Source organism: Lampetra fluviatilis, chromosome 26, assembly GCF_964198595.1.
Source record: "Lampetra fluviatilis chromosome 26, kcLamFluv1.1, whole genome shotgun sequence".
In the NCBI taxonomy this organism is placed as follows: domain Eukaryota; kingdom Metazoa; phylum Chordata; class Hyperoartia; order Petromyzontiformes; family Petromyzontidae; genus Lampetra; species Lampetra fluviatilis.
Window position 1 is genome coordinate 8547813 of NC_136300.1, and position 23470 is coordinate 8571282.

General features: G+C 46.9%; 1 protein-coding gene across 1 annotated transcript; it reads left to right on the forward strand.

Annotated features, from left to right (window-relative positions):
• Nucleotides 1-5507: 5507 nt before the first annotated feature.
• LOC144942182 (troponin C, skeletal muscle-like) lies at nucleotides 5508-18352 on the forward strand. The gene is made up of 7 exons (XM_078868940.1): nucleotides 5508-5572; nucleotides 9856-9870; nucleotides 11328-11379; nucleotides 13204-13347; nucleotides 15118-15232; nucleotides 17008-17144; nucleotides 17997-18352. Exons 1-7 carry the CDS (start codon nucleotides 5570-5572, stop codon nucleotides 18032-18034), a joined length of 504 nt encoding a protein of 167 aa, XP_078725066.1. The 5' UTR covers nucleotides 5508-5569; the 3' UTR covers nucleotides 18035-18352.
• Nucleotides 18353-23470: the final 5118 nt, after the last annotated feature.

The following is a 23470-nucleotide window of genomic DNA, read 5'->3' on the forward strand; positions in this document are numbered from 1 at the left end:
AAGAGTAGATTTTACCTTTTCTGACTGTCTCTGGTGTGGACCTATCCGTTTCAGAGACAATGCACTTACTATCAGAGCACGTTTTTTTGTTTGCATGTTCGCCACAAGTAAATGTGGTTGATGCAGACATGATTCCTTGCTAAAAAGGTTTGGTGTTGTAAGGGGCCGTCCATAAATGACGTCACGCGATTTTGGACGATTTTTGACCCCTCCCCCCCCCCCCCTATTCACATGGCGTCACAAAAAGTCAGACACCCTCCCCCCTCTCAAATATGACGTCACAAAGCTCTGCCCCCCCCCCAAAAAACATGCTTCAAATCGCTTTAAACTATTGTTATTGTAGTGCGTATTTAATGTGGCGCTGCACTCTGATATTGTAGGAGCAAACATTTATTTAAAGTATATTTAAATTAAGTAGAACGTGTTGTCTATATTTATTTAAAGTTGCGCATTTTGATGTGACGTCACAATTCTCAAACCCCCCCCCTCGTCACACATCGTCACAAATGTCTGACCCCCACCCCCCCAGGTGCGTACACGTCATTTATGGACGGCCCCTTTACACACGACTCGCTTACGCGCGCACACACTACTGTGCTTACTGCACGTGTCCACTGCAATGCGTCACGTGTACACGCTTGCACGTGTGCGCATTGCGAATGCAATAACTGCACGTGCACACGCTCGACATGAAGACGTCGTCACGGCCCAAAGCCAGTGACGGATGCCAACCCAATGGTGCCAAGTGGTTGCAGACGGAGTCTCGAGCGAAGGGCATGGAGACACTTCAACAACACCCGCAGCGAAGTGTCACAAGAGGGCGCAGCGTATACTGTAATCGCAGCCAGTGCCGGATTATACTGGTAGAAATCTCCTGGTTACACCAGCCCACAGGGGATTATTGTGTCCGTCGTGCAGGGAGGGGCTGGGTGGGGATGGGGATGAACTCAACGTTTAACCTACTCAGGCCGGCTTGTGCCCACCCTCACAGTCGGGCATATTTGCGGAATACACCACGCCGCCGTTGACCCTGGCCATTGACCGAGCAACCCAACGTTCCTACCAGCTCCCTCCGCAGGAATGTGTTCTATCGGGCTCCGCACTTTCAAGGACCCCACGCTAAATACTTTCAAGCTTTCAATTCCTGTTCAGTGATTCTGCATTTGCTCTATTACTATAGTACTATACTGCCTTCAACTTTTTTGAACGACTGGGTGTTTAAGGTTAGCGACTTGTCGTATTATCTGGCTTTATAACAAATAAAAAAAATACAATTATTTTGCTATGCAAGTAAACATGTATGTGTTTTAATATTGATGGTTTTTGGGCCCCTTTATAACATATGCTACAGGCCTCGAACTACCATTGGAACCTCATTTGCCAGTAAAAAAATATGATAATTGATTTTTTTTACCCTTTTATCTGGCAACAAAACTGACACCTTTTTTTAAAAGGAGTCATGTTTGCATAGACCACAATACCGGCATGTAATAATGCAAACAAAAAAAATTACTCCAAAAGGCGCCTTTTGGCGTCATTTGGTCCAACACCATGTGAGACTAGGCTCTAAGGAAAGCTGTCTCGGGTGTGGACCAATCGACTTCAAGGACAGTGCGTACATTATCAGAGTTATGTTTTTTGTTTGCATTATGACTGCAGGTATTGTGGTCAATGCAAACATGACTCCTTGTAAAAAAAGGTGTCAGTTTTGTTGCCAGATAAAAGGGTAAAAAAACAATTATCAGGCCCCGAACTAGCTTAATCCGGCACTGATGGCAGCATCATCTGAGAAATTACCTCACCAACGAGAATATTAATAGGACTAGGACCCCTCTCGTAGGGTAGATATGGGGTCCTTGCCTATAATATTGGCATTTAATCGGCATTTGTCCGAGCAAAGCATGACTCTTGATGCGATGAGACACTTGAGTGTCTACACCGGTGCTTAGTTTTGCTTGTCCTCAATCAATGTTGCTGAAATTGCCCACTTCCAGAAGGCCCTGCGGCCAATGGGATGTGTAAAACATATATACGGTAATTGTTTACGCGGAAACGGATATGCGAAGACGTATTGTCTGATGTTGTATCTTGTTACAATAGTAATAATAACTTTTGTTGTTGTTGCGGAGAATATAAGTAACAATGTCCCCCCACATATCCGTCACACATCACATCAGCCACAGGGCCTTCTGGGAGTGCAGAAACCTCATGTCGAAAAACCCCCAAAAAACTCAACACGATCGTCAATAACACTTTGGCTTTGAAATGAAACGTCTTTAATAGGCGACGTTTTAGGCAATGGCCCTTCTTTATAAGACACGAAAAGAGAGGCCAGAGATATAGAATGATAAGAGTTTCAGACTGCACTTTATAACATGAGGTGATAAGTGGGTATCAAGTAGTAGACGACTCCTTCAGTAATCAACATTTATTACTAAATAAACCAACTAATTAGTTGTTAAAAGTAAAATAAAAATGTTTGTTGGCACATTACACTATGGATATAACTGCTACAGGAAGGTCAACTAGAGAAGCCCTGATGAAAAATAATGATCAAAAGTATCCAAAAACACCCTACAATCAGTAAATGTTTCACTACATTGTGTTTTAATATACAAGTAGAGTACTTTTAATGTTTCCAATAATTGAAGTAAGCAGACAAAACCCCTTATAAAATTAAATGTCCAGTAATGATATTTAATATGTTTTTATTTAACTAAATGTAAGGGATTTGGAGAACATCTACTGTATACCACTGTAGGGTTCCACAATGTTCTATTCTTGCGCATGATGGCAATATGTTCAGAAGCTGACTGCCAACGTCGAGTTCTGTGAGCCACGAGAGGGCTTCAGGAGGGAGTTCGTGTACTTTTGCTGTTCCTCCTCCGTTGAAAGAGCGCATACCACAGTGGTTCACTATAGTTTTGGATGCAGGAGGCTTCTGAACAGTGGAGGCATCTCAACAACCTTGCCTGGCCCCATTCCCCTCTGGTCACTCGATACCGCCCTCACATCTTTACAAGCCTAAGGAGAGCAGTGGACAGCACAGCTGATGGACATGGGTGGAATGTAACCGACTGCTGCACGTGATGGTAATGGGTCTTCTGGGGACGTTTCAGTGAGGGAATAGTCAGACCCAGAACTGTAGATTAAATAAAGATCACAGGGAAATCAAGGCTACGTGTCTCGGTGCTCAAATGAATGTTCATCCCTTTTGGCACTCGTGAGTGATTTGTGGAAGTTCCACATACATGTGGCAGGGTCCAGTCTCTCCACAATAAACCATCTGCGCAGGAGAGATGATGGGATGAGTTGACCCCTTACTGGGTATTGAACTTCTGATTGTGAGAAATTTCTGACATTGTGTATTGATAAACTGTAATTTGTTTGTTGGGATAGAAGCCAGTGTTGCAAGGGGTTGACAGGCAGTCTTTGGGGAAAGCTGCATAAGTGGGTGGTAAGTTGTGAGTACTGGAAGCCATGTGGTGTGGACTTGTCTGTGCTGATGGCCCTTGAGTTGCACTGTAGAATTGAGTGAGAATGTTGTACTGATGGGGTCAAACACACCAGCATAGAGAGTGTAATGAACGATATGCCACCACTCTCTGAAACATAAGCCATCAATCTCTGTCCTGATGTGTTCGACCCATCTGTAAACATCACTCCATTCTGTAGTGCAACTTTCTCCTGCTCAAAGTTAATTAAACATGTTGCAAGATACTTCCTTCTGCCATCAGTGCTGTCAAAGTCAGTATGACCGACAAGAAAAACCGCCGTTCACCACTAAGTCGTGGTGACGTCACCACGGCGCTTGTGCCATGCTAGGTGCACTTTGAGGCCACGTGAGGTGTCGAAGGCCCGCTGGCAGGAGGTCATGGAACATACCCAGGTGCCATGGGTTGACTGACTGGGATGGTATCAAATAAATATGAGAGACACGTACGTGGTCACATCACTGTATATGTGTTTGCATCAGAATAGAGATATAGCTGTTACTTCAGTGAACTTTTATACCAGACATAGATCTAAGAAGGTAATAATCAATTACCTCTACATATATTTGGTACCTACTGGTCTGACCACAATGAGACAAAAGTTTCTTCCAAGTGAACCTGAACCCTGCAGTAAAATACATGAGACAAATTACGGTAAATAAATCGTCAATAAGCCATTGGAAAAAAACAAAGTGAACATTTGAACGATAATATTTCGTGAAATTCATATCCAAGGTGCAGGGACAAAACAATTATTTGTGGAAAGGTCACGGAAAATGCGCTTACATTGTATATACAGTCTATGTCATACTATATAATTCTTAAAGTTTTGCTGGCTGGCTGACGGGGCGGGCAAGCTAGTTGCCCTCTCGCCCTCCACTCCCTTCCGCGGCTCTCTCGACACCGCCACTGCCCCGTGCCATGCTGCTGAGAATAGAGAGTTGTATACAGAGTTGCATTTTCAGCGCATGACGAGCGGCATCTTTACTGGGAAAGCCATTTTCAAGATTTCATGGACTCTACTCACGTTATAATCTCCTTTGCCACGATTGCCATATGGAGTTTGCATAACAATCATGACTGCCGATGTACAACATAGTCACGAATACGCTTTAACTGTCAGGTCCACTGTAACTTCTCATAATCCACACATTTCGATATTTTTAGTCTGGGCTGCAGGATCTATGAAGGCTTTAGCGGGAGAAGCTGACACGTGGAGAGAATTGGGTTTATCAGTTTTGATTTATCATTTGGTTACGGCTCATTTGGCTAAACAATGTTTCATTTGACAAAGCGTGCGTGGTTTTAATCAGTTAACATCGCAGTGGCAAATGGAGTAACCATTGACATGTTCAGTTTGCCAAACCTTGAGCGGTTGTTTAATGTTCAGTTACGTGAGTTTATTCAGTCCGGTTTGTATTTTTGATCACTTTATGATCGGTATACTTGATTTTTCTATGTGTCGTTGTGTCGAACAAATAGCTGCTTCTGTACTCTTTGGTTCTTTCGGTAAAGTCACGTAGGTGAAATAAAAATAATATAAGAATAATTTATTTCACCCACGTGACTTTACCGAAAGAACCAAAGAGTATATGGATCCTTGCAGTCACGAAAACTTCAAATCTAGAATTAGCTGGTTCTGCTTTTTTCTAAATAAATTGTGCGTTTGTCAAATGAAGAGGTGTGGAGTTGGCTGTCATGGTACACGTGTGTTCATTTGATAAAAAAAAAACATCCTACCAATGTGCTACTCAAACTTCCACCGAGTCTTTAAAGTTGTAAGATCATATAATGAGCGAAGCGTGATGTTACAGAACTCCAACTCCCGAGTGCTGTCTGACCGAGCGCGCCCACGTCGCCTCCCATCGACGTGGGGCCACGTGCCCCCGCTTCTTGCAAGCTCATGCTTTTATAATAGGACAGGGAGCTGCGCTAACTTGGGCAGCCCAATTAAGGAGGTGGCAGAGGTTACTTAAGAGCGAATCTCCTTAGACTCGGCACTCAGGCAAGAAGGTTTGAGCAGCTAGGCGGTCCTGAGTGTTGGTAGAAATCAAGACAACCCCTTACCAAGTACCATGGTGAGTGCTCCATCCGTGTTTCTGCGATCGCGTAATCGTATTACAACACGTGCAAAGTTTGTGTTTTAAGAGCGACTGTTTAAGGTTACACGAATTACATTGTTTCGAAGTCATGGTTATGTAACTGAAATGAGATGTAATTAGATTTAAAATGTTCAGAAATGTTAATGCGTGCACAAGTGAGATTTAAGGTATTGGCTAAGACGATTTTTTGTTAATTGTACGAATATGTTATAATTGTATTAAACATTTTAAAACGCATTTATGATTACGTTTGAAAATATATTACGATGTATTGCGTTTAGAACTCTATCGGTTGATATTTCTCTTAAAATAATGATGCACCTCCACAAAGATCAGGTTTCAGATTCATGACTCTTAATATACAAACTATACATTTCGTAAAAATTACGCTGAATGATGACATATACAGAGAAAATTAAGTGTTTCCAAGCAAATATCCCTGTAAGTTATTCCTTAAATATAACATGGCATCTGATTTGTGTAAAAGGACAAATTTAGATCGTAAGTAGATAATCAACATCTTATTTATAGCCTTCAGTCTTAAGGCAAAAGCCCACACGCTGACATTTTTTTTGTGGCCGATTGTATTACACGAGTTCCATAATGATACCGATTAATAACATCAGATTATGATTTGCCACCAACTTTACAAGTATTTGCTTTTAACTTCTTTGCAAAACGCTCCAATAATTAACACGTGTCACTTTGCGCGACGTCAAATTGCAATTGCCTTCGGTGCATGTTCGGTATTTCTGGGCCCTAATTAAAATGCACATGCTAGAATCTATTTACGTGAGTCTTCTTCGCTTTATGGCGTTTTCTACTCGCCTGCGTGTTCTGAATAGCACGCTGCTGCTGCTCTAAGCTGAGACGCGTGGGGGGGGGGGCTCTGGGGGGGGGGGCTGCGGGGGCTGGGGGGTTAAGCTTCACCATCGTCTCGGCACGACACCCGATCCGCTGTCACAGTAGCCGTATCGCCCCGTCCAGCCCTCAGCGCCTCCTTATTAGGCGGTCCGTATTCGCCCACTAAAAATACAACATGTGCACACGCAGGCAGATATGCACGTTCGTATATTAAAAAAAAGGCCCCGCGGATTCAAAGTGTTGACTGTGGTGAATGTTGTGTTGGCCAAACTAAAATGTATTTCCATATATATAAAAACATTCAGATATAGTATAAAGCATGAGTCACCACAGTAAATATTCGTGTCGATAACGGTTGATTCGTCAGTCACGGATCATTCCACTGCTGGATGAAGGCCCCCCCCCCCCTCAATCCGCCACCATGTGTCATGATCGTGAGATGGAATATCCCACTCAGGAGATCTCATCACTCACCGCATCTCCACGGTGGTCGTCCTCGTGGGGCGCGTTGCCTCCTTTGGCTCGCACTCGGTGCTTACTCTCTCTCTCTCGCCCAACCGGCGGCCATCGGCCCTTCCAGTGGCCACGACGCGGAGCTGCCTAAACCCACGTGCAACACAAACAGAGGGACAGGATTCATACTCTTAGTTCTTTCGGTAAAGTCACGTAGGTAAAAAATGAAATAAAAATTAATAAAAATAAAACAATAAAATCACGACGTTTCGGGACAGGAACTTGCGGGACATAAATTTTGTTTTAATTTATCTTGAGTCCAACTCTGCAGCCTTCTTTACTCAGTTCTTTAAACATTTTCTGTAGTTATTTCGCATTGACTATACAATGACTACAGTACTTCGTCAGCAAATCTGAGATGGCGAATGTTTATTCTATTCAAATCTTTGACCAATCATCTTCCCGTGTTGCTGTGAATAACTTTGGCAAACGCGTGTCACCTTGCCTGGCTCCCCCAGCGATATGTATTGTGGCACTTGTTCATGGCATATTATTTATGCACCAACCGAGCACAATTGATTTTTTTCAGGTTAACGTATAACTAACTAACTAACGTTTTTCCACAAATCCATAATTCGTGTATTAATTTCGTTGTTAATTTTCTTTGATATAATAATTGGTTTTACCCTTTCTGGCAATAAAACAGGTGTTAAAATGTTAAAACACCAAACAGAAACCTTTAGCAAGAGGTATATTTTAATACAGGCAAGGGAAGTGCCATGTTGGATTCTCTTTGATATTTAAACATTTACATTTAGCCAAGTTGAGGTTGTATGTATGTTGAACTTATGTCGCACAGTACGTAGCCAACCGTGCTAATCAGATGTTAAAAACTTACACGACAGGAACTTAGAACATTGAGATGGCTCTCTGTCTCTCTCATCGTGTGGAGCGATCTTGGTGGATGATGAGCCGTGGCCACCTGGGGGAGCGCTCCACCTCTGCATGGGAAGCAGACAAAACGTGGAAAGCGCTCGCTGCCGATTGATGCGCTCCGTCTCTTCACGGGCATCGCGTTCCTTTAGTATATTTCACAGCCTCTAGAACCTTCTACTGTACTGTGCACCCCATTGTCGTATACATACGCCGTAAAAAAACATGTTATAAGGAAAGCTTCACGCAAAACTGTCCGTTATCTCAAACGTTCGTGCAGTAAGCTCCTTATCCATAACTCTCTAATTCCACATCTCCAACTGACCACAGAATTAGGCAAATCCACAATCCATCATGTTCTCAATGAACAATTTTCCCTCCTTAATGTCTGAGAAATGGTGGATAGGAGGAAGGCTGTGGAAGGACACGGTGTAACGCGGATACAAGGCATTGGCATGATATATCCATCCCTTTATCTGTCATTGTCCACAACGCAACCACTGGAGGTGACGTCTTTAGAGAGATCGGACACTCCCCCAGGTTGGTGCACGCACGTGCACAGCAAGAGGGCCTCGTGAGCACTGCGTGATACACGCTGCTTGCTGGTTACTTGCAAGCCTGGTTTGTTCATAGTCGAATCAACAGCCGCCCAATATGAGGCTTTGTATTCATAGGGCACTTCAATGCCTCGGCAACCCAAAGCACCTTGCACCAACGTATCTTCGCACTCATACAAATGCCCAGTTGTAGTTTTAGCCCAGAGGGGAAATCGCCTGGTGGCAGCTGTTCCTGCGCGGGACAAGGCGAATGACGTCCGGCCGGGGAGTGGGGACATTCCACTCTGCCAGTAGGGGGGGGGGGGCGACGTTGGCATCGGTTTTCCCACGATCAGAAGCTAAAGTAAAGATGATGTGAACGAGATTGTTTAAAAAAACACACACACATGCAGCGCGTGCCACCCTTATCCCGATGTCCATGATATTCTCTCCGTATGCTCGGAGTGAAAGTCAGCGTGGGTGATTTCAGCAATGAAATAGACCCTGAGGTTATCACACTGCACTGTTCATGGGGCTGGTTTCAATGCAAGACATGCCAGCGTGCAGGCGGACATTTGGATTTATAGCGAATTTTAGATAAGACGGCATCAAGTAGGATAGAATAGACATGTCTGTTTTGCAAGGTAGATAATGATAGGAAAGTGTGTTGCAAGTACCTACTGAGCATTTTGTACTTTGGCTGTGTTGCTGTCAACCAGATACCACGACGGATTACAGGAAAGGCTTTCTACTTTTAATTGGATAGGAGCTACAGGCTAAATCGTTCCCGTCAGGTGCAAGTTTGCGGATAAGCCATCATCATAGATGAAAGGTTTTTATTTATTTATAGCAGATGCCTATAACACTTCTCTCGTGCAAAATAATCTCCTTATTCACGACTAATTCCGTGCCATACGTTCAAAGATAAAAGCAACGTCACAGGTGGGTGACGGATGGAAATTCTACACAGAAAGGGAACCGAGTCAATCCCCCTTCAGAGCTGAACATAGATTATACGCAATCCCAAAAAACGGTGAGTGTAATATACCGATGCTATGTGTGTTGTATACATTCTAGATTTGAAGCTTTCGTGACTGCAAGGATTCATATTCTTAGGTTTTTTAGGTAAAGTCACGTAGGTAAAAAATTAAAATTAATAAAAGTAAAATAAAAAATAAAATAAAAATCACGACGTTTCGGAGGCAACACAAGCTTCCGTCTTCAGGTGGAACCGTCACAGCACGATAGCTGTATCAAGTGAGAGAAATTCCAAGAAATTCCAAGAAAACAGTCCTTGTATATATGTTGTATACATGTTGAACTTCATTCGCACCGTACGTAGGCCAACCGCGCTCATCGGAGGTGTGCTCTTCGAGTGCCACCTGCGTGGCTCTTCGGGGCTGTTCATGAAGTCGCTCGCTCGACGTTAATTTCCCGTTCCGTTTCTCTCTTTTTTGTGTTTCTCTCGTGCAGGGAGACGAGGGCGCGGTTTGTCACACACTCAGCAGTACACTGCCTTGCATGCGACTGCATGGCCAATGCGTGCACAGTGTGGGAGCTCGGTGAGTGGCTCTATGCGTGCTGGCAAGTCCAGGCGGACGGGAGATGGAGGAGCGCCTTCTATGGGCTCATTCCACGCCCCGGCATCACGGAGTAGGAGCGGGAACGGCGCCCGAGTGTGCCCGCTCTGCTTGGGTTGCCGCGATATCATTTTTCATGATACGATATCAATTTCCGCGAGAGGACGATCATCGCGATTTGGGTTTTGCCATAGTTTTGCAACTCTATATGTGGTACATATTGTTTTCTCTACTGTGCAGCGTTGTTCTTATGCTTTGCCGTACTTCCAGTACAACTGCATTTCACTCAAACTAAGCCTGCGGCGAGTTTTCTCATCACTGGAACGTCACGACTTTAAATCATTATCACGCACGTGCTGCCAGTAACGCACGCGATATCGACATAATTTGATCTTTTGCTATGAAACAACAATTTGTGTTGATTATTTCACGTTTCAGAAATAACAAACACACATTTGTTTTTACCTAAAATATTCATGAGGATTATTTTTTTTTCAATTATAATGACCAGTGAGCCATGGATTTCGCAAACACATTGCTCACTTGAGCAGGTATACGTTGGAGCGTGCATCGGCACAGCATTGGGTTATATACGTGAACACGTGTTCTCGTGTACACGGATATATACCAATCCAAGCATGCCTTTAGATTTGAATATACGCTGGGGAAATGGGTTACATGCCTTCTCAGTTCAGAATTCACGCGCTCACTGACCGGGAGGAAACTTCATTTGACATTTGAGTTGTCAATAACCAATCACTTTCACCGGCCAATGACACAACTTTTTCAGCGCTTATAATATATGGGGTGGGGGGGTTTGTATAGGAATTATCATGGCATTTGAAATTCAATCTTTTTTACGAGCAGCTTTTCCTGCTGTTAGCTGAGACAACGCATATTTACAAGCGCCGAACAGAGGCGCGTTCATCAACACTTGGACCGATTACTAATTTGATTGTTGAAGGCAATATTTAAACATAGTACATTGCCGTAATGATGAAACACGCTCTCCAGTGATAGTGTTAATTACATAAAGCACCGCAGTGCAAACACAATACGTCCGATTCTGCAAGCTGTGGCTTCAAACGTCCGGTTACACCGAGCGCTATCGCCATCCCGATCAGTCCATTTGCATTCATTTCTGCTTTGACGACCAAGTTTGTGAAGTGTGTTTTTTTGGTCCAAGTTCGTCGCATCAAATGAAATGACGATGCCGCAATGGCAGGCAATGCACGTGCTACAACCAGCATGATTGAGTTATTTATTGTATCGATGACCCCAGCTTGCTGCCAGAGCCAAAGTAATTGATTCACAAGCAGAGTGAAGATCGCGATGTGTGTGTGTGTGCGTGCGTGCGACCTGCAGACAGAGGCACAGCACGATGCTCGTGCCTACCTCAACGAAGAACAGATCGCTGGTAAGGCCGGAGCGCTCGCACGTGGCAAGACGCGGGTGTGAGGTCGCGGATAACGGGGGGAAAGCAGAAGATACTGGTAGACTGGCAATGGTTGACATCGCCGTTGTCTGATATACATGACAATAATTGAGCTACGGGTTCAGTTTTGGGAGGGAGTGTTGTCTGTTAAGTTACCTATCCCCGCCACCCGAGTCCAGGTGAGTACTGCATACAGAACCGTGGCATAATTTAGTAATGAGTTGTTTATAGATAATACATAGTCCTATCTAAACGCTACTCACAACTCGTAAAAGCCTCAAAAGTCCAAAGTGTGTCTCTGAAAATGTGCTGCGGTGTTGATGCCCATCTCCACTGGGAGTCTGAAGCCAGGGATGACAATTCTACATTACCATGGCGAGGACCAGTCTATCCATAGGAAAACCACCGTTATACATCACGTGTCCCTCCAGTTCGATACCGATGATGTGATTCGCATTTGCCATGAGATGAAGTGCCCATTTTGGAAATCTCACAGAGCTACCTGCGGCACTTTGGTCCACACAAGAGGGGAATTCAGCAAAATTAAGTGCAGAATCAAGTTAGCGTTAGGGATTTTTAAAAAAAAATGTGTGTGTGCAGTCATTGGTGACCGAGATGAAACCATCGACTCGCTACACTCGAGATCTCGGTTTAACCACAGGATCGCTGAAACCCAGAATCTTACCCATGTTCTCATAAGTACCAGCTCTGTGCTCTGACCTCTGAGCCACCCGGCCACCTCAGGAAAGCCACTGTTGATTTCCACGTAAAATACGAGTATACATCTTGATTTGAAGCTTTCGTGACTGCAGGAATCCATACTCTTTGGTTCTTTCGGTAAAGTCACGTAGTTAGAAATAAAATCAAATAAATCACGACGTTTCGATCGCAACACAAGCGATCGTCATCCTGATGATCCTAATGACGACCGCTTGTGTTGCGATCGAAACGTCGTGATTTGTTTTCTTTTCTTTTATTTATAACTACATGACTTTACCGAAAGAACCAAAGAGTACGAGTATACATGTTATTAAAAACTAGCCACCCACACGTCCTTTGGACGTTACCTCCATCTGTTCGTCCATCCCTCCAGCCATCAAAACTTTGTTTCTTCTAATACCAGTATAGTATGACAGAGTACTGAGGCTCAATAGTTGAACTTGCAAGCGCCTAAGTATCTCGAAATGTGGCCGCATCTAGACGCAATTGGAATACAACATTGTAATTGCACCGCGTCCCGTACATGTCGAGTTCAGTAACCTAGAAAGCTTGGCATGTGTAGTACACATTGTGTCGGTGACATCGAGAGAGAGAGACCTTGCAGTGAAGAATGCGGCTGAGTGTAGAGCCGCACGCGCGTGAGTGAACCCCATATTCATCGCTTGAGTTGCAATCGGCACCCTCTTGGCAGTGTCGTAGTAACGACATTATCAGCTCACGTGGGTGCGGCAATCGGTCAGGTGGGGTGGCCCCAATACTTCTCCAATAAAATAAAAATTCAAGTGGAAACGTAAATGAAAATTTTTTTATGAAAAAAAAAGCAATTGCAACGGCGATTTAAATAAGCGTTGTTGTTTTTTTACACTGTTGTTGAAGAGATATCTCGTGGTGGTGGTTGTTAAGAGGGCCCCCAAACTACGTGGCTTTGGCACCAGGCGGAGGGTGGTGGGCAAGGCACCCCCTGCCCCCCCGCTTGTTACGCTACTGCCGATGTCGCATGAGGGGGGGGTGGAGGCTGGGGAGAGGTTGAGGGAGGGGCGGTCAGCAGGCGCCATGAACCCACGCGTCTCCCCTCTCCGCGAGCAGAGTTCAAGGCGGCCTTCGACATGTTCGACGCGGACGGTGGCGGTGACATCAGCACCAGCGAACTGGGCAAGGTGATGAAGCTGCTGGGACAGAACCCCACCAAGGAGGAGCTGGACGCCATCATTGAGGAGGTGGACGAGGATGGTACGCCAAACGACGTCTTCTCACGCTCACGACGTATTCAGCGTGGCGCGGCTGCAGACGTACAGACCGCGGTGACAGTCTACCACTCCCAAGCCCCCCACGACCTACAGCAGGGGTGGGGAACGTCCGGCCCGCGGGCCGTGTAAGGCCCCGCGAAATCATTTGGTGTGGCCCTGCCAAGGCAACCGCAGGCGGGACTCGAAATTCAATAAATCTAGGAGCAAACCTGGAAAAGCAGTTGCGAGTAGCAACATCATCAATACCAGCTAACATCACACGCCTCGCCAAAGAGAAGCAGTTCCAGCCATCGCATTAGGGGTTGAGTTAATTAAATGTTTGACCAAATATAACGGGCTAATTTTTAAATTGATAATTTTGTATGGCCCGTAAATTATGTTATAAATATCCAAATGGCCCTTGGCAGAAAAGAGTTTCCCCACCCCTGGCCTACAGACTCATTCCCTTGCTGCTGCTGCCTCCGCCACTGGGCGAGAGGTACAGTATATTTGTAGTCATGCTGCCTGGGCTTTAGTGTACGAGACGAGCATTGGCATTTGACACCAGGTGGATGGGATGACCATGAGCAGACGCATTGCACGGGAGCAGCGAGTTGTTTCAGAAGCGACCTGGCAATCGCAAATGATAGCTCAAGGAAGTGGCTCATCGTGTGGACATTTCTAGCAGCCAAATACACTAAACGCGTGATGTTGATTCGAAATGCGGAGGGGAAAACCGGAGGCCCCGGAGAAAAAAATCCAAGTGACCATGAGAAGAGAAAGAGAGAGACATGCAAACTCCAAATACAGCAGGCGTCAGGGTTGGCATCGAACCCACAACCTCCTTACGTGACAACCCTTACTCCTGCATACCAGGCGAGGTAGTTAACATCTGGCCACCGTGGCAAACCTCCAACCCTCTCATCCAAGGGCGCTCACCGCTCCCAACACCGAATACACGGTGCATGTCACACGCAACAAAGATCCCCCGTATAGCCTTAACAGATTGTAGGGGCAAGTGCTGTTAGCGAGCACCTATGAAGGACTGAACGGTACACGAGGGGGTGGGTGGTCAACACCACGCCCGACCGCCTTTGTCTCCCCAGTGGCGATGTTTACACACCGCACTAGGTGCTCATTTGAGGCTGAGCCGACCTAGAGGAGGCCCAGGACCGGTTCAGATAATCGTCACTGGGTGTTGGCCGTGAGCGGGAATCGAACTCGGGTTCATAGCGCAGCGCGCTGACCGCTACACTACCGCTCCCCACCACACACACTCACAGAGACAAACAAATAGTGTGGGACTGCACTTGTGTAAGAGTCAACTGGAGTGTAACGCACTTCAACTGATTTGTATGCCAATATCGAGTTAATATTTAACGATTCGTCGAGGTCAAGTTGATGTCCTCGTCGTATCTCCGCTATTCGAACGGCCCAATCGACCTCCCCCTGCAAAACGTCAAACTCCCGTGGCGAGTGAAGAAGCCACCCCACTGAATGCCCCCCTCGTTAACCAAAGGCCTTTCCATAACAGAAGTTGATTTTGGGGGGCGGGGGGGGGGCTTAGAGCGCGTAAATATAAATGTGTCATAAAACCCCCTAGAATGTCATAAAACCCGCCGCCACCCGACGCAGCCAATTAGTAATGTTTGCACACGTAATCAAAACAAGGCAATTCGTCACGCGTTCAGCGCACCGGTTGTGTGCTGGAGAGTGAACGCACAACGACATTGACCGCTGGCCTCCCCGTCTACCCACGCGCGCGCCGTGGCAGGCAGCGGCACGATCGACTTCGAGGAGTTCCTGGTGATGATGGTGCGGCAGATGAAGGAGGAGTCCGCCGGCCAGACGGAGGAGGAGTTGGCAGAGGCGTTCCGCATCCTCGACACGTGAGTGGGGAGCGCGTGGCATACCTTGGCCATCGATTGACGCGCGCACGTGTCTCGAAAAAGTCTCAAGTCGTCGATGGTTTGTTTGACCAAAAGCATGTGCCGGATTAAGCTAGTGCGGGGCCTGTAGCATATGTGATAAAGGAGCCATAAATTTAATAAATAAAAACCACACAAATTTTAAAACACAAAACTTTTGCATAGCAAAGTAATCGTATTTTTGCATTTGCTATACAGCTAGATAATACGACAAATCGCTAACCTTAAACACCCAGTCATTCATAAAATTTGAAGGCGGTATAGTACTATAGTAATAGAGCAAGTGCATAATCACTGGACCGGAATTGATAGCTTGAAAGCATTTAGTGCGGGGCCCTTGAAAGTGCTGGGCCCGTAGCTACTACATGTGTAGCTACTACATATGTAGCTACCACACATGCAGCTTCTACACATGCAGCTACTACACATGTAGCTACTACACATGTAGCTACTTGTGCCGTTGGGATAATCCGGCACTGATCAAAAGGGCTGCGAACCTTCGACTGGACATCTGTGAAACAAAGTGGACAACTGTGAAAAAGAGCTTTATAGTTCATCGGATTCCTCCAGTATAGATAAATATTCTGATAGCGATTCACCAAAATGACAAAAGCAAATGATCAATAAAGTAAAAGTACAGCAACGAAGCAAAGAGAAATGAGCACGAAAAAAACCAACTGCGTCGTCACAGGGGAAATTAAAAACACTGCACAAACACAATTCAACGTCCAATAATATCGTTCCCACTTCCCCTTGGGAAATTTCTAGACAAAAATACTCGTGATGATAATAAAATAAGAAACCTTATTTATAGAGCGCCTTTCAAACCACAAGGTGCAAGGACCATTAACACGCGTTGGGATAAAACGAGCATTTACACAGACAAATCTTGTCTTTATAAATGTCTCTGCGCAACCGCAAAGCCTGTGGGTTTTGGCTGCATAGAAGGGAGTCTTGCATGTTAAAGCCATGCCAGTGGACCGGTCAAGGGATCAATCCAAATCGAACGATTAATTTTAGAGAGTTTCCTCGTTCATCCAAATTGCATCTCACATTCGCTGAGTAGAAACCACAAACCAGACTGGAAGGCTGCTGCCCGGCGGTGAGCCGGCACCACCAATTGCTCTGTAGTTCTCTACATATTAAGTTGTTTTCAGCCAATCGGTGAGTGTGTATACCAGTGGGAGGCAACCGGAGGACCCGGAGAAAACCCCACGCATGCGAGGGGGCAACACTCTATCCCATACAGATGGACGGACCATATCAGTCCACACTTGCTGTACTGCATTCCGCCGGCGAGCCAGGGCATGGCACCACGATGCACACGGGAAAGAACCCCCTCACTGCTGCTTCCAGAGCGCTGTACTGTTATCGGCGAGTGCGGAGGGTCGAGAGCCCGCGTCCTCGACGGTATTCCTCCTGTCGTTCTCGTAGAAGCCGTCACCACCTGACGCGTCACGTGTCAACCTCACGGCTCCACGTGCAACGAGTCCGCGTAGAGCTCCACTGCAGAGTTCAGGGGCAGCAGGTGGGGGGGGAACGTTCCGTGCTGGGGATACGTTCATCGTTGGCAAACATTTAACTTTGAAAACATCGCACAGATGACCTGGCGCGATGCGAATTGGTGCCGCAACCAACCCCTCGCGCGCACGGAGTGGCAGCGCAGACTGCCCGCTCGTCGAACGAATCCCGGATTAGGACGAGCACACCTCTCACACAACCGCACGTGTTTCCAGGAACGGCGATGGCTACATCGATCGGGATGAGCTGAAGGAAATCCTGCTGAACACGGGCGAGAACGTCACGGACCTTGAGATGGATGAGCTGATGAAGGATGGCGACAAGAACTGCGACGGGCGTCTGGACTTTGACGGTGAGGGCAGAGCGAGATCCTCTGCACCGCTCCCCCACGTTGCGGGAGCGTTATTTAACGAAGTGTGGGAGGTTGTTGTTGTTGTGGGATTTGTTGAAAATAAAAATTATTATCATAGGATGTTGGGATGACCGCATTGTGTTTTCTCAATGTTAGTCTGCATAAGTCTAACGACACGAATTTGGCCAGCTCATTGCGAATCAAATTGGCTGCGAAAACCCCACCTGCCACCAATAGCAACCCTCCAGTCTCTCATCGCGTGGGCGTCTTGCCGGCCTGCGTCTCGGCCTGCCGGGATCATAAGACGTTGACGCTCCGAGAACGAGGACCTTGACGATGAGCCGCCCCAGTCCACGTCGCCGGGGTGTCACTCGCGTTCCCTCTCGTGCGGTGTCCTGCGAACGCGGGAGGACGCGAGTAGACGCTTGGTTCTCGCCCCACTTTTAAGCTTTTATCGGGCACCCTAGGACGCAGCCTGAGCAGGCGTCTACAAGATAAGGGGGCTGCTATATGCATGGATTGGGTTGCATGATCCTTTATAAACACGCGCGAATGACAATTGACCCACACTCCACGCAAACGTATGGCAATTAAACACAATTAGCAATTCAAACAACTAGAGGCGAAACTGGGGTGGAGTGCCCTGTACTATGAACCCAGACACCTGCGTTTGATTCCCGGCCATGGCCGACACGAGTGGCGAGATATATCTAAACCGGTCCAAGGACACTCTTCACCAACCTGCGCCGACCAGCGCGGTGAAGTATGGTCAAACGCCGCTGTACGGGGATGCCTTCGTTCGGCAGCGGATGGACGCGTGGACTGACGACATTCGTGGCCTTGTACTTGCAGAGTTCCTGAAGATGATGGAGGGCATCGCTGCGTCTTGATCAGGTGGACCGTGGACCGACTCTTCCCCAGAACCCCCTTCCCCTGTAATCCCCGTCTGATGAGTCCCATCTCTTGTCTGTGTGAACCCATGCAACGACTCCAGTTGCTGATGCCACCGGTTTCAGGATGTCGTATACAACCACACCAACTTCACTGCCGTTACATTGTGCCAGCTCAGAAAAGGGTAACTTTTGATTTGTGCCAAAATGCTTCGTGGGCACTCGGTAGCATCTAGAAGAGAACAAATATGTGTTCACGACCACGAAGCAAGCGCTTGTCAAGTCAACATCGTAAATAAAGTATTCAGGGCAGCTCTGCATGTCCCGTGTGGGTGTGGTTGTCGAGAGTGGGAATGGATGTGTTCAGGTGAAATGAGCTGCTTGCGCGAATGTTGAACCGTGTGGCACAGGGCACCTGGGAGTGTGGAGGGGGACATTCCCACGTGGAGAATGAATGGCGAGAAGCACAACTATGGGTGACGCAGCACATGAACATCACAAAATGGTCGAGTGTCAATCATTGTAAATTATATATGTTAAAACAATAAAGTAATGTTACTTTACAAGTCGTATTGAAATGTTTCAAAATTATCAACAGTTATTGTGTAGGAAACACACGTCATTTTATATTGGGTTTCAATATCAACTGCAGTACAGCCTGCACAATTATATTTAACAATCTGCAAAGCCAATCCATTAAGCAAGCCTCTGTGTTGTTAGAAACGTTCACATTTCTTCGTACGCGAGAATCCCCTATTAAACATGCAAATACGAGCACAGATCGGGCTCACCTGCTCAGAGTCACAAAGACAAAGATCCCCCGTATAGCCTTAGCAGACTGTTGGGGCAAGTGCTCTTCGCGAGCAACCTATGAAGTCCGACACTGCACACGAGGAGGTGGGTGGCCAGCACCACGCCCGGCCTCCTTTGTCCCCTAGTGGCGATGCACCAGGTACTCATTTTAGGCTGAGTCGACCTAGGGGAGGCCCAGAACCAGTTAAAATAATCGCCACTAGTGTTGGCCGTGAGCGGGAATCGAAGTCGGGTCGCAGGGTTCGTAGCACAACGCGCTAACCGCTACCCTACCGTTCTCCCACGCACACACACACACTAAAGAGCCACACACACACTCAGAGCCACACACTCAGAGTCACGCACACATACTCAGAGTCACGCACGCTCACACACACTCGACCATGCGCCCACTGGTCACATGGCTACGCAGTGTAAAGTTACATTTGTTAAATATAGAAAAAAATTGATATTTTATTTTCTGTAAGCATGCCATTGCGCACCCTGCCTCTAAAATTGTACAAATCTTAACTCTGGAATTGGTGAGATATGTGGTGAGGTTCACGAATGGTCGAGAGGGTTATGAAATTTCCATGAAACCATCACAACTGTAATTGCTAATAAATGGAACAATAAATTGTAGGTAAATATATGACTCTGTTTAGCTGTTACGCACACGCTAAAGACATTATCAACTCTAGTGTTCACCTTTGGGGTAATGTTGAGCGAGGGTGAATCACATCACATTATGGCACTTCGCCCATGGACTGTTCTCTGTTCGAGTTTGGGCATCTGCCCGTGGTTAAACTGGGTTCTCGATTTAGTGAGTTGATTAATTTGTCTCATCACAGTCACCCAATGACTGTGCACAGAAACAACCATAACATTAAATTGGGTTTGGCACATCGATTTCGCTAGATTCCAGCTTTGAGACTTAAAAAAAAACTATATTGGTTTGACTCACACAATAATAATTATTGTGTAAGCTCTGTTGTGAGATTGTTGAATAATCCCACAACAGATCTTGTGTAAAAATGTGCCCCTTACTTTGAGGCCACCGCTTTCCTGGTCGACACGGGGTGCACTGCTCTTATGATACAGTATTTACAAATGGATTCCTCACCTCATAACATGAGGCCAGACGTATTACAATTACACTCCAACCCACCAGAAACGTTCATCTTTATCACAACATGCACATACACCCAATGCTTGTACACACACCGAGACACAACGCTTTTACTCAACATGCACCCACGCTCAATGCTTTCACACACACACCAGGACACACACAGGCCATGATCCCAGAGCAGACACTCGACTCGACGCTGCCACACGAGGTGGCATCGCTGTAGTGGCTCCAATTTCTCAACTGAGCCAAGATATTCTCTCCCACACATAAACCCGGCCTTGATCTTCACCTCCACAGTGGTAGTCTCCACTCTGTACCTTGAGGTGTCCCTTCAGTCCTTCTAGGATTGCAACAGGTAGATACAGATGACGGTTTGCCGATTGTCAATCTTGTGGATAATTGTCACCGTAAAATTTTGACAAATTAGAAAAAAATCACACATACTTGGAAATCAATCAATCGGGAAAACCCAAATGCTGGACCGCACTGTGGTTACAACGCCCCTCTACTGGTAGACTACATCCATGCACATTCTACACGGCGTGCCACGTCGAGACACATGGAGTCCCCTTGGCCAGACTGACATTGGGCAATGGAATGGTTGAGATGTCGAAAAATCGAATCCTTATGCCTATCACGTGTCCCATCTGCTGAATCACCACACCCGCGTTCATTGCAGATGACTTGCATTGATGTGCTGTGAGTGGGGAATAACTGTTGTCCACTGATCAGTTTTGCTTTGAAGGTAGCACCTAGGACCGGGTTTAGGGGAAGGTTTTCCAAATCGAGCGAATGCTAGCGGGATCCGCTGCCCACGCTATCCGACACTTGGTCAACAAAGCAAAGCAGGGAAAGGGTCAGCAGAGCTCAGTGTAAATAAAATAAGAGGTGGTCCTATCAAACCAATTACCCGATCACCCAGAATACGCTACGGAGTGAGCAACGGAGAGCAGTGCTGCAACATCATTTGTTCCACTGTACTTCTATGCGCCCTGAGCAGCGTGGTGAAGTGGGGTAAAGGAAAGTACCGTGCGGGCAACGTGGCGTGGAGATGCCCTCATCCAGCGGTGGAATTCGCAGGGCACGGTGCCGCGCAACAGCGAGCGCGTGTGACAAACACCAGGACACGAATAACCGGGCCGTGGGATGGCCAAGTCCGTCAGCGCATTCTCGGCTGGGTCGTTTTTCACGGTGGCGGTGACAGTTTTGATCCCGCATGCAACCCAGCCGTCACTCCCATTGGGGAAATGATCCAACTTCGCCATCTGCTGCCAAAGGTCAAAGGTGTAACGAGTCAGCCCCAAGAGCATTCCATGAATGTTCATGAAATTCGCTCACGCCTTGATTCAGAAATGTATTCTTAATCGTCACGCAGTACTGTTGATTTAACGGGCTCGCATGTGCTATCTTATCTGCCCCATTAAGCTCAATGTATATATGTATGTACACTGTTGAACTTATTACGCACCGTACGTCGCGAACCGTGCTAATCGGAGGTGCCACTGCTGGTAGCAGGGCCATCCCGCCTGAGGGAGCACTAGAGCGATAGAGCGCCCTCCAGAGGGCATTTGGCGATTTGGCATTCTCTTGCACGCTTGCAAGGGATGCCTTGGAAGAAGGCGGGAGCCCCCACATTCTCTTAACATAACAAGTACACCACCACCTGCCCACGGACTGTGGTCGAACCCATCTACACCGCTGGATGGAAGGGGGGTACAGAGGTGGTTGGGTTTAAGAGCGTGCCACCTGCCCACGGACTGTGGTCGAACCCATTCACACCGCTGTGGGGAGGGGGAGGGGGTACAGCAGAGGTGGTTGGATTTAAGAAACTCGAACCACTGCTTCAACTGCCGCGCTCGGAGATGGAGCCGGTGACCTCTGGACTGCAAGGCCAGTGTGATAAGACATCGCAACTGGCGAATAATAGAGACACGTTGGTGCATCATTTGCATGTAATGTTGACGTTTTGTAAATAAATCATTCCGAGCTACAAGATGCGATGCAAGTACCATGGGGTAAGAAGAACATTGATAAGGCCACGTGACGTTGAAGGAATGAGGTCATAAATTGAGAAAATATATGCCCAAGGAAGAGTGACCTAGGTGACCCTTAAAACAGAGCTGTCAGTTATTTAGCATTTACCCATCCCAGAGCACGTCGATTAGACCGAGACACAAATGACAAAGAGCTCAAGATTGTTGTTTTCAGGATGCTCAATGGATACATGCACAGTTACTGTCTCGATTCAGCGGGTCTCGGTGTGTCCGTGTGGTGTTGCACAGAGTTGATGATGGTGGCACAAATCGGCACACAGCCTTGCCGTGCCGGACCGTGCCAGAGAAAAGCGATGTAAGCCAGTCGGCCGTGTGGCTGTGGAACGGGGAAGGGGGGTGGGGAGCCGTGTCTGTCCACACGAGGTTTCACCGTCGCTGTGCGCACTGACGGCACCGCCCCTCCGCTCCAACCACGACCTCCACGTCCATCCCGCGGCCCCAGCGTGGCCGCGCGGTGTCGCGGTGAACGTCACGCAGGGAGGCTGCACAGCGTTCACAAGCAGTGTCGGATTATCCTCGTAGCGAAAGTAGCCACATATGCTTGGGGCCCCGCACTTTCAAGGGCCCCGCGCTAAATGCTTTCAAGCTATCAATTCCGGTTTTGTGATTCTCTATTACTATAGTACTATACTGCCTTCAACTTTTATTGACGACTGGGTGTTTAAGGTTAGCGATTTGTCGTATTATCTGGCTGTATAGCAAATGAAAAAATGCAATGACTTTACTATGCCATTAAAAAAATTGTGTTTTAATATGAGTATATATTTTAATTCAGGGCCCCTGTATAACATATGCTACAGGCCCCGCACCAGCTTAATTCGGCACTGTTCTAAGGTGTTTCTTTTCGTTTTCCATTTTTATTCCAAACATCGAGTCTGTTTGCAACTTTCGCAGAGCACTTCATCACCCCCCGTGTGTTACCCAGAGAACGGTTACAGAACGTCTTCCTATATCCACACGCACGGACAATACCCGCACGGCGCACCAACGAGTGTTTGATATTCCTCAGGACGCAGACTGCGAGATGCGTGACGGGCCCTGTAATGCCACCAGCTGTTGCAAGGGCGCAGTGGTCGTGCAGCAGAGCTCACGTCTCCCGTTAGCCTTGCGAGCGAAAGCTGCCTCTACTGATTGATGATTGGCTCTGCACTTGACATCATCATTAATTATAGCTTCTAAATGTCTGGGAGAGAGGCGGGGGTGGTGGTGGACATGAGCTCAAGTTGATGCTCTCCCGTTGCAGGCCACCTAGTCCTGCCACTCGAAAGAATGGCAGCGGTGACGTTCCTAAAACGAACGAGCGGACTTGAGCTGCTGCCATTCATCCTCCTTGTACAAGAGTCGGGCGACCAAAATAACAAAAGGAGACGTTTATTTTCGTAATTCGGTAAATAAAAACATAAAAATCTAAAATTCAAGTGCCGCAATACACGCGAATAGCATCACGAAGCGGCCCTT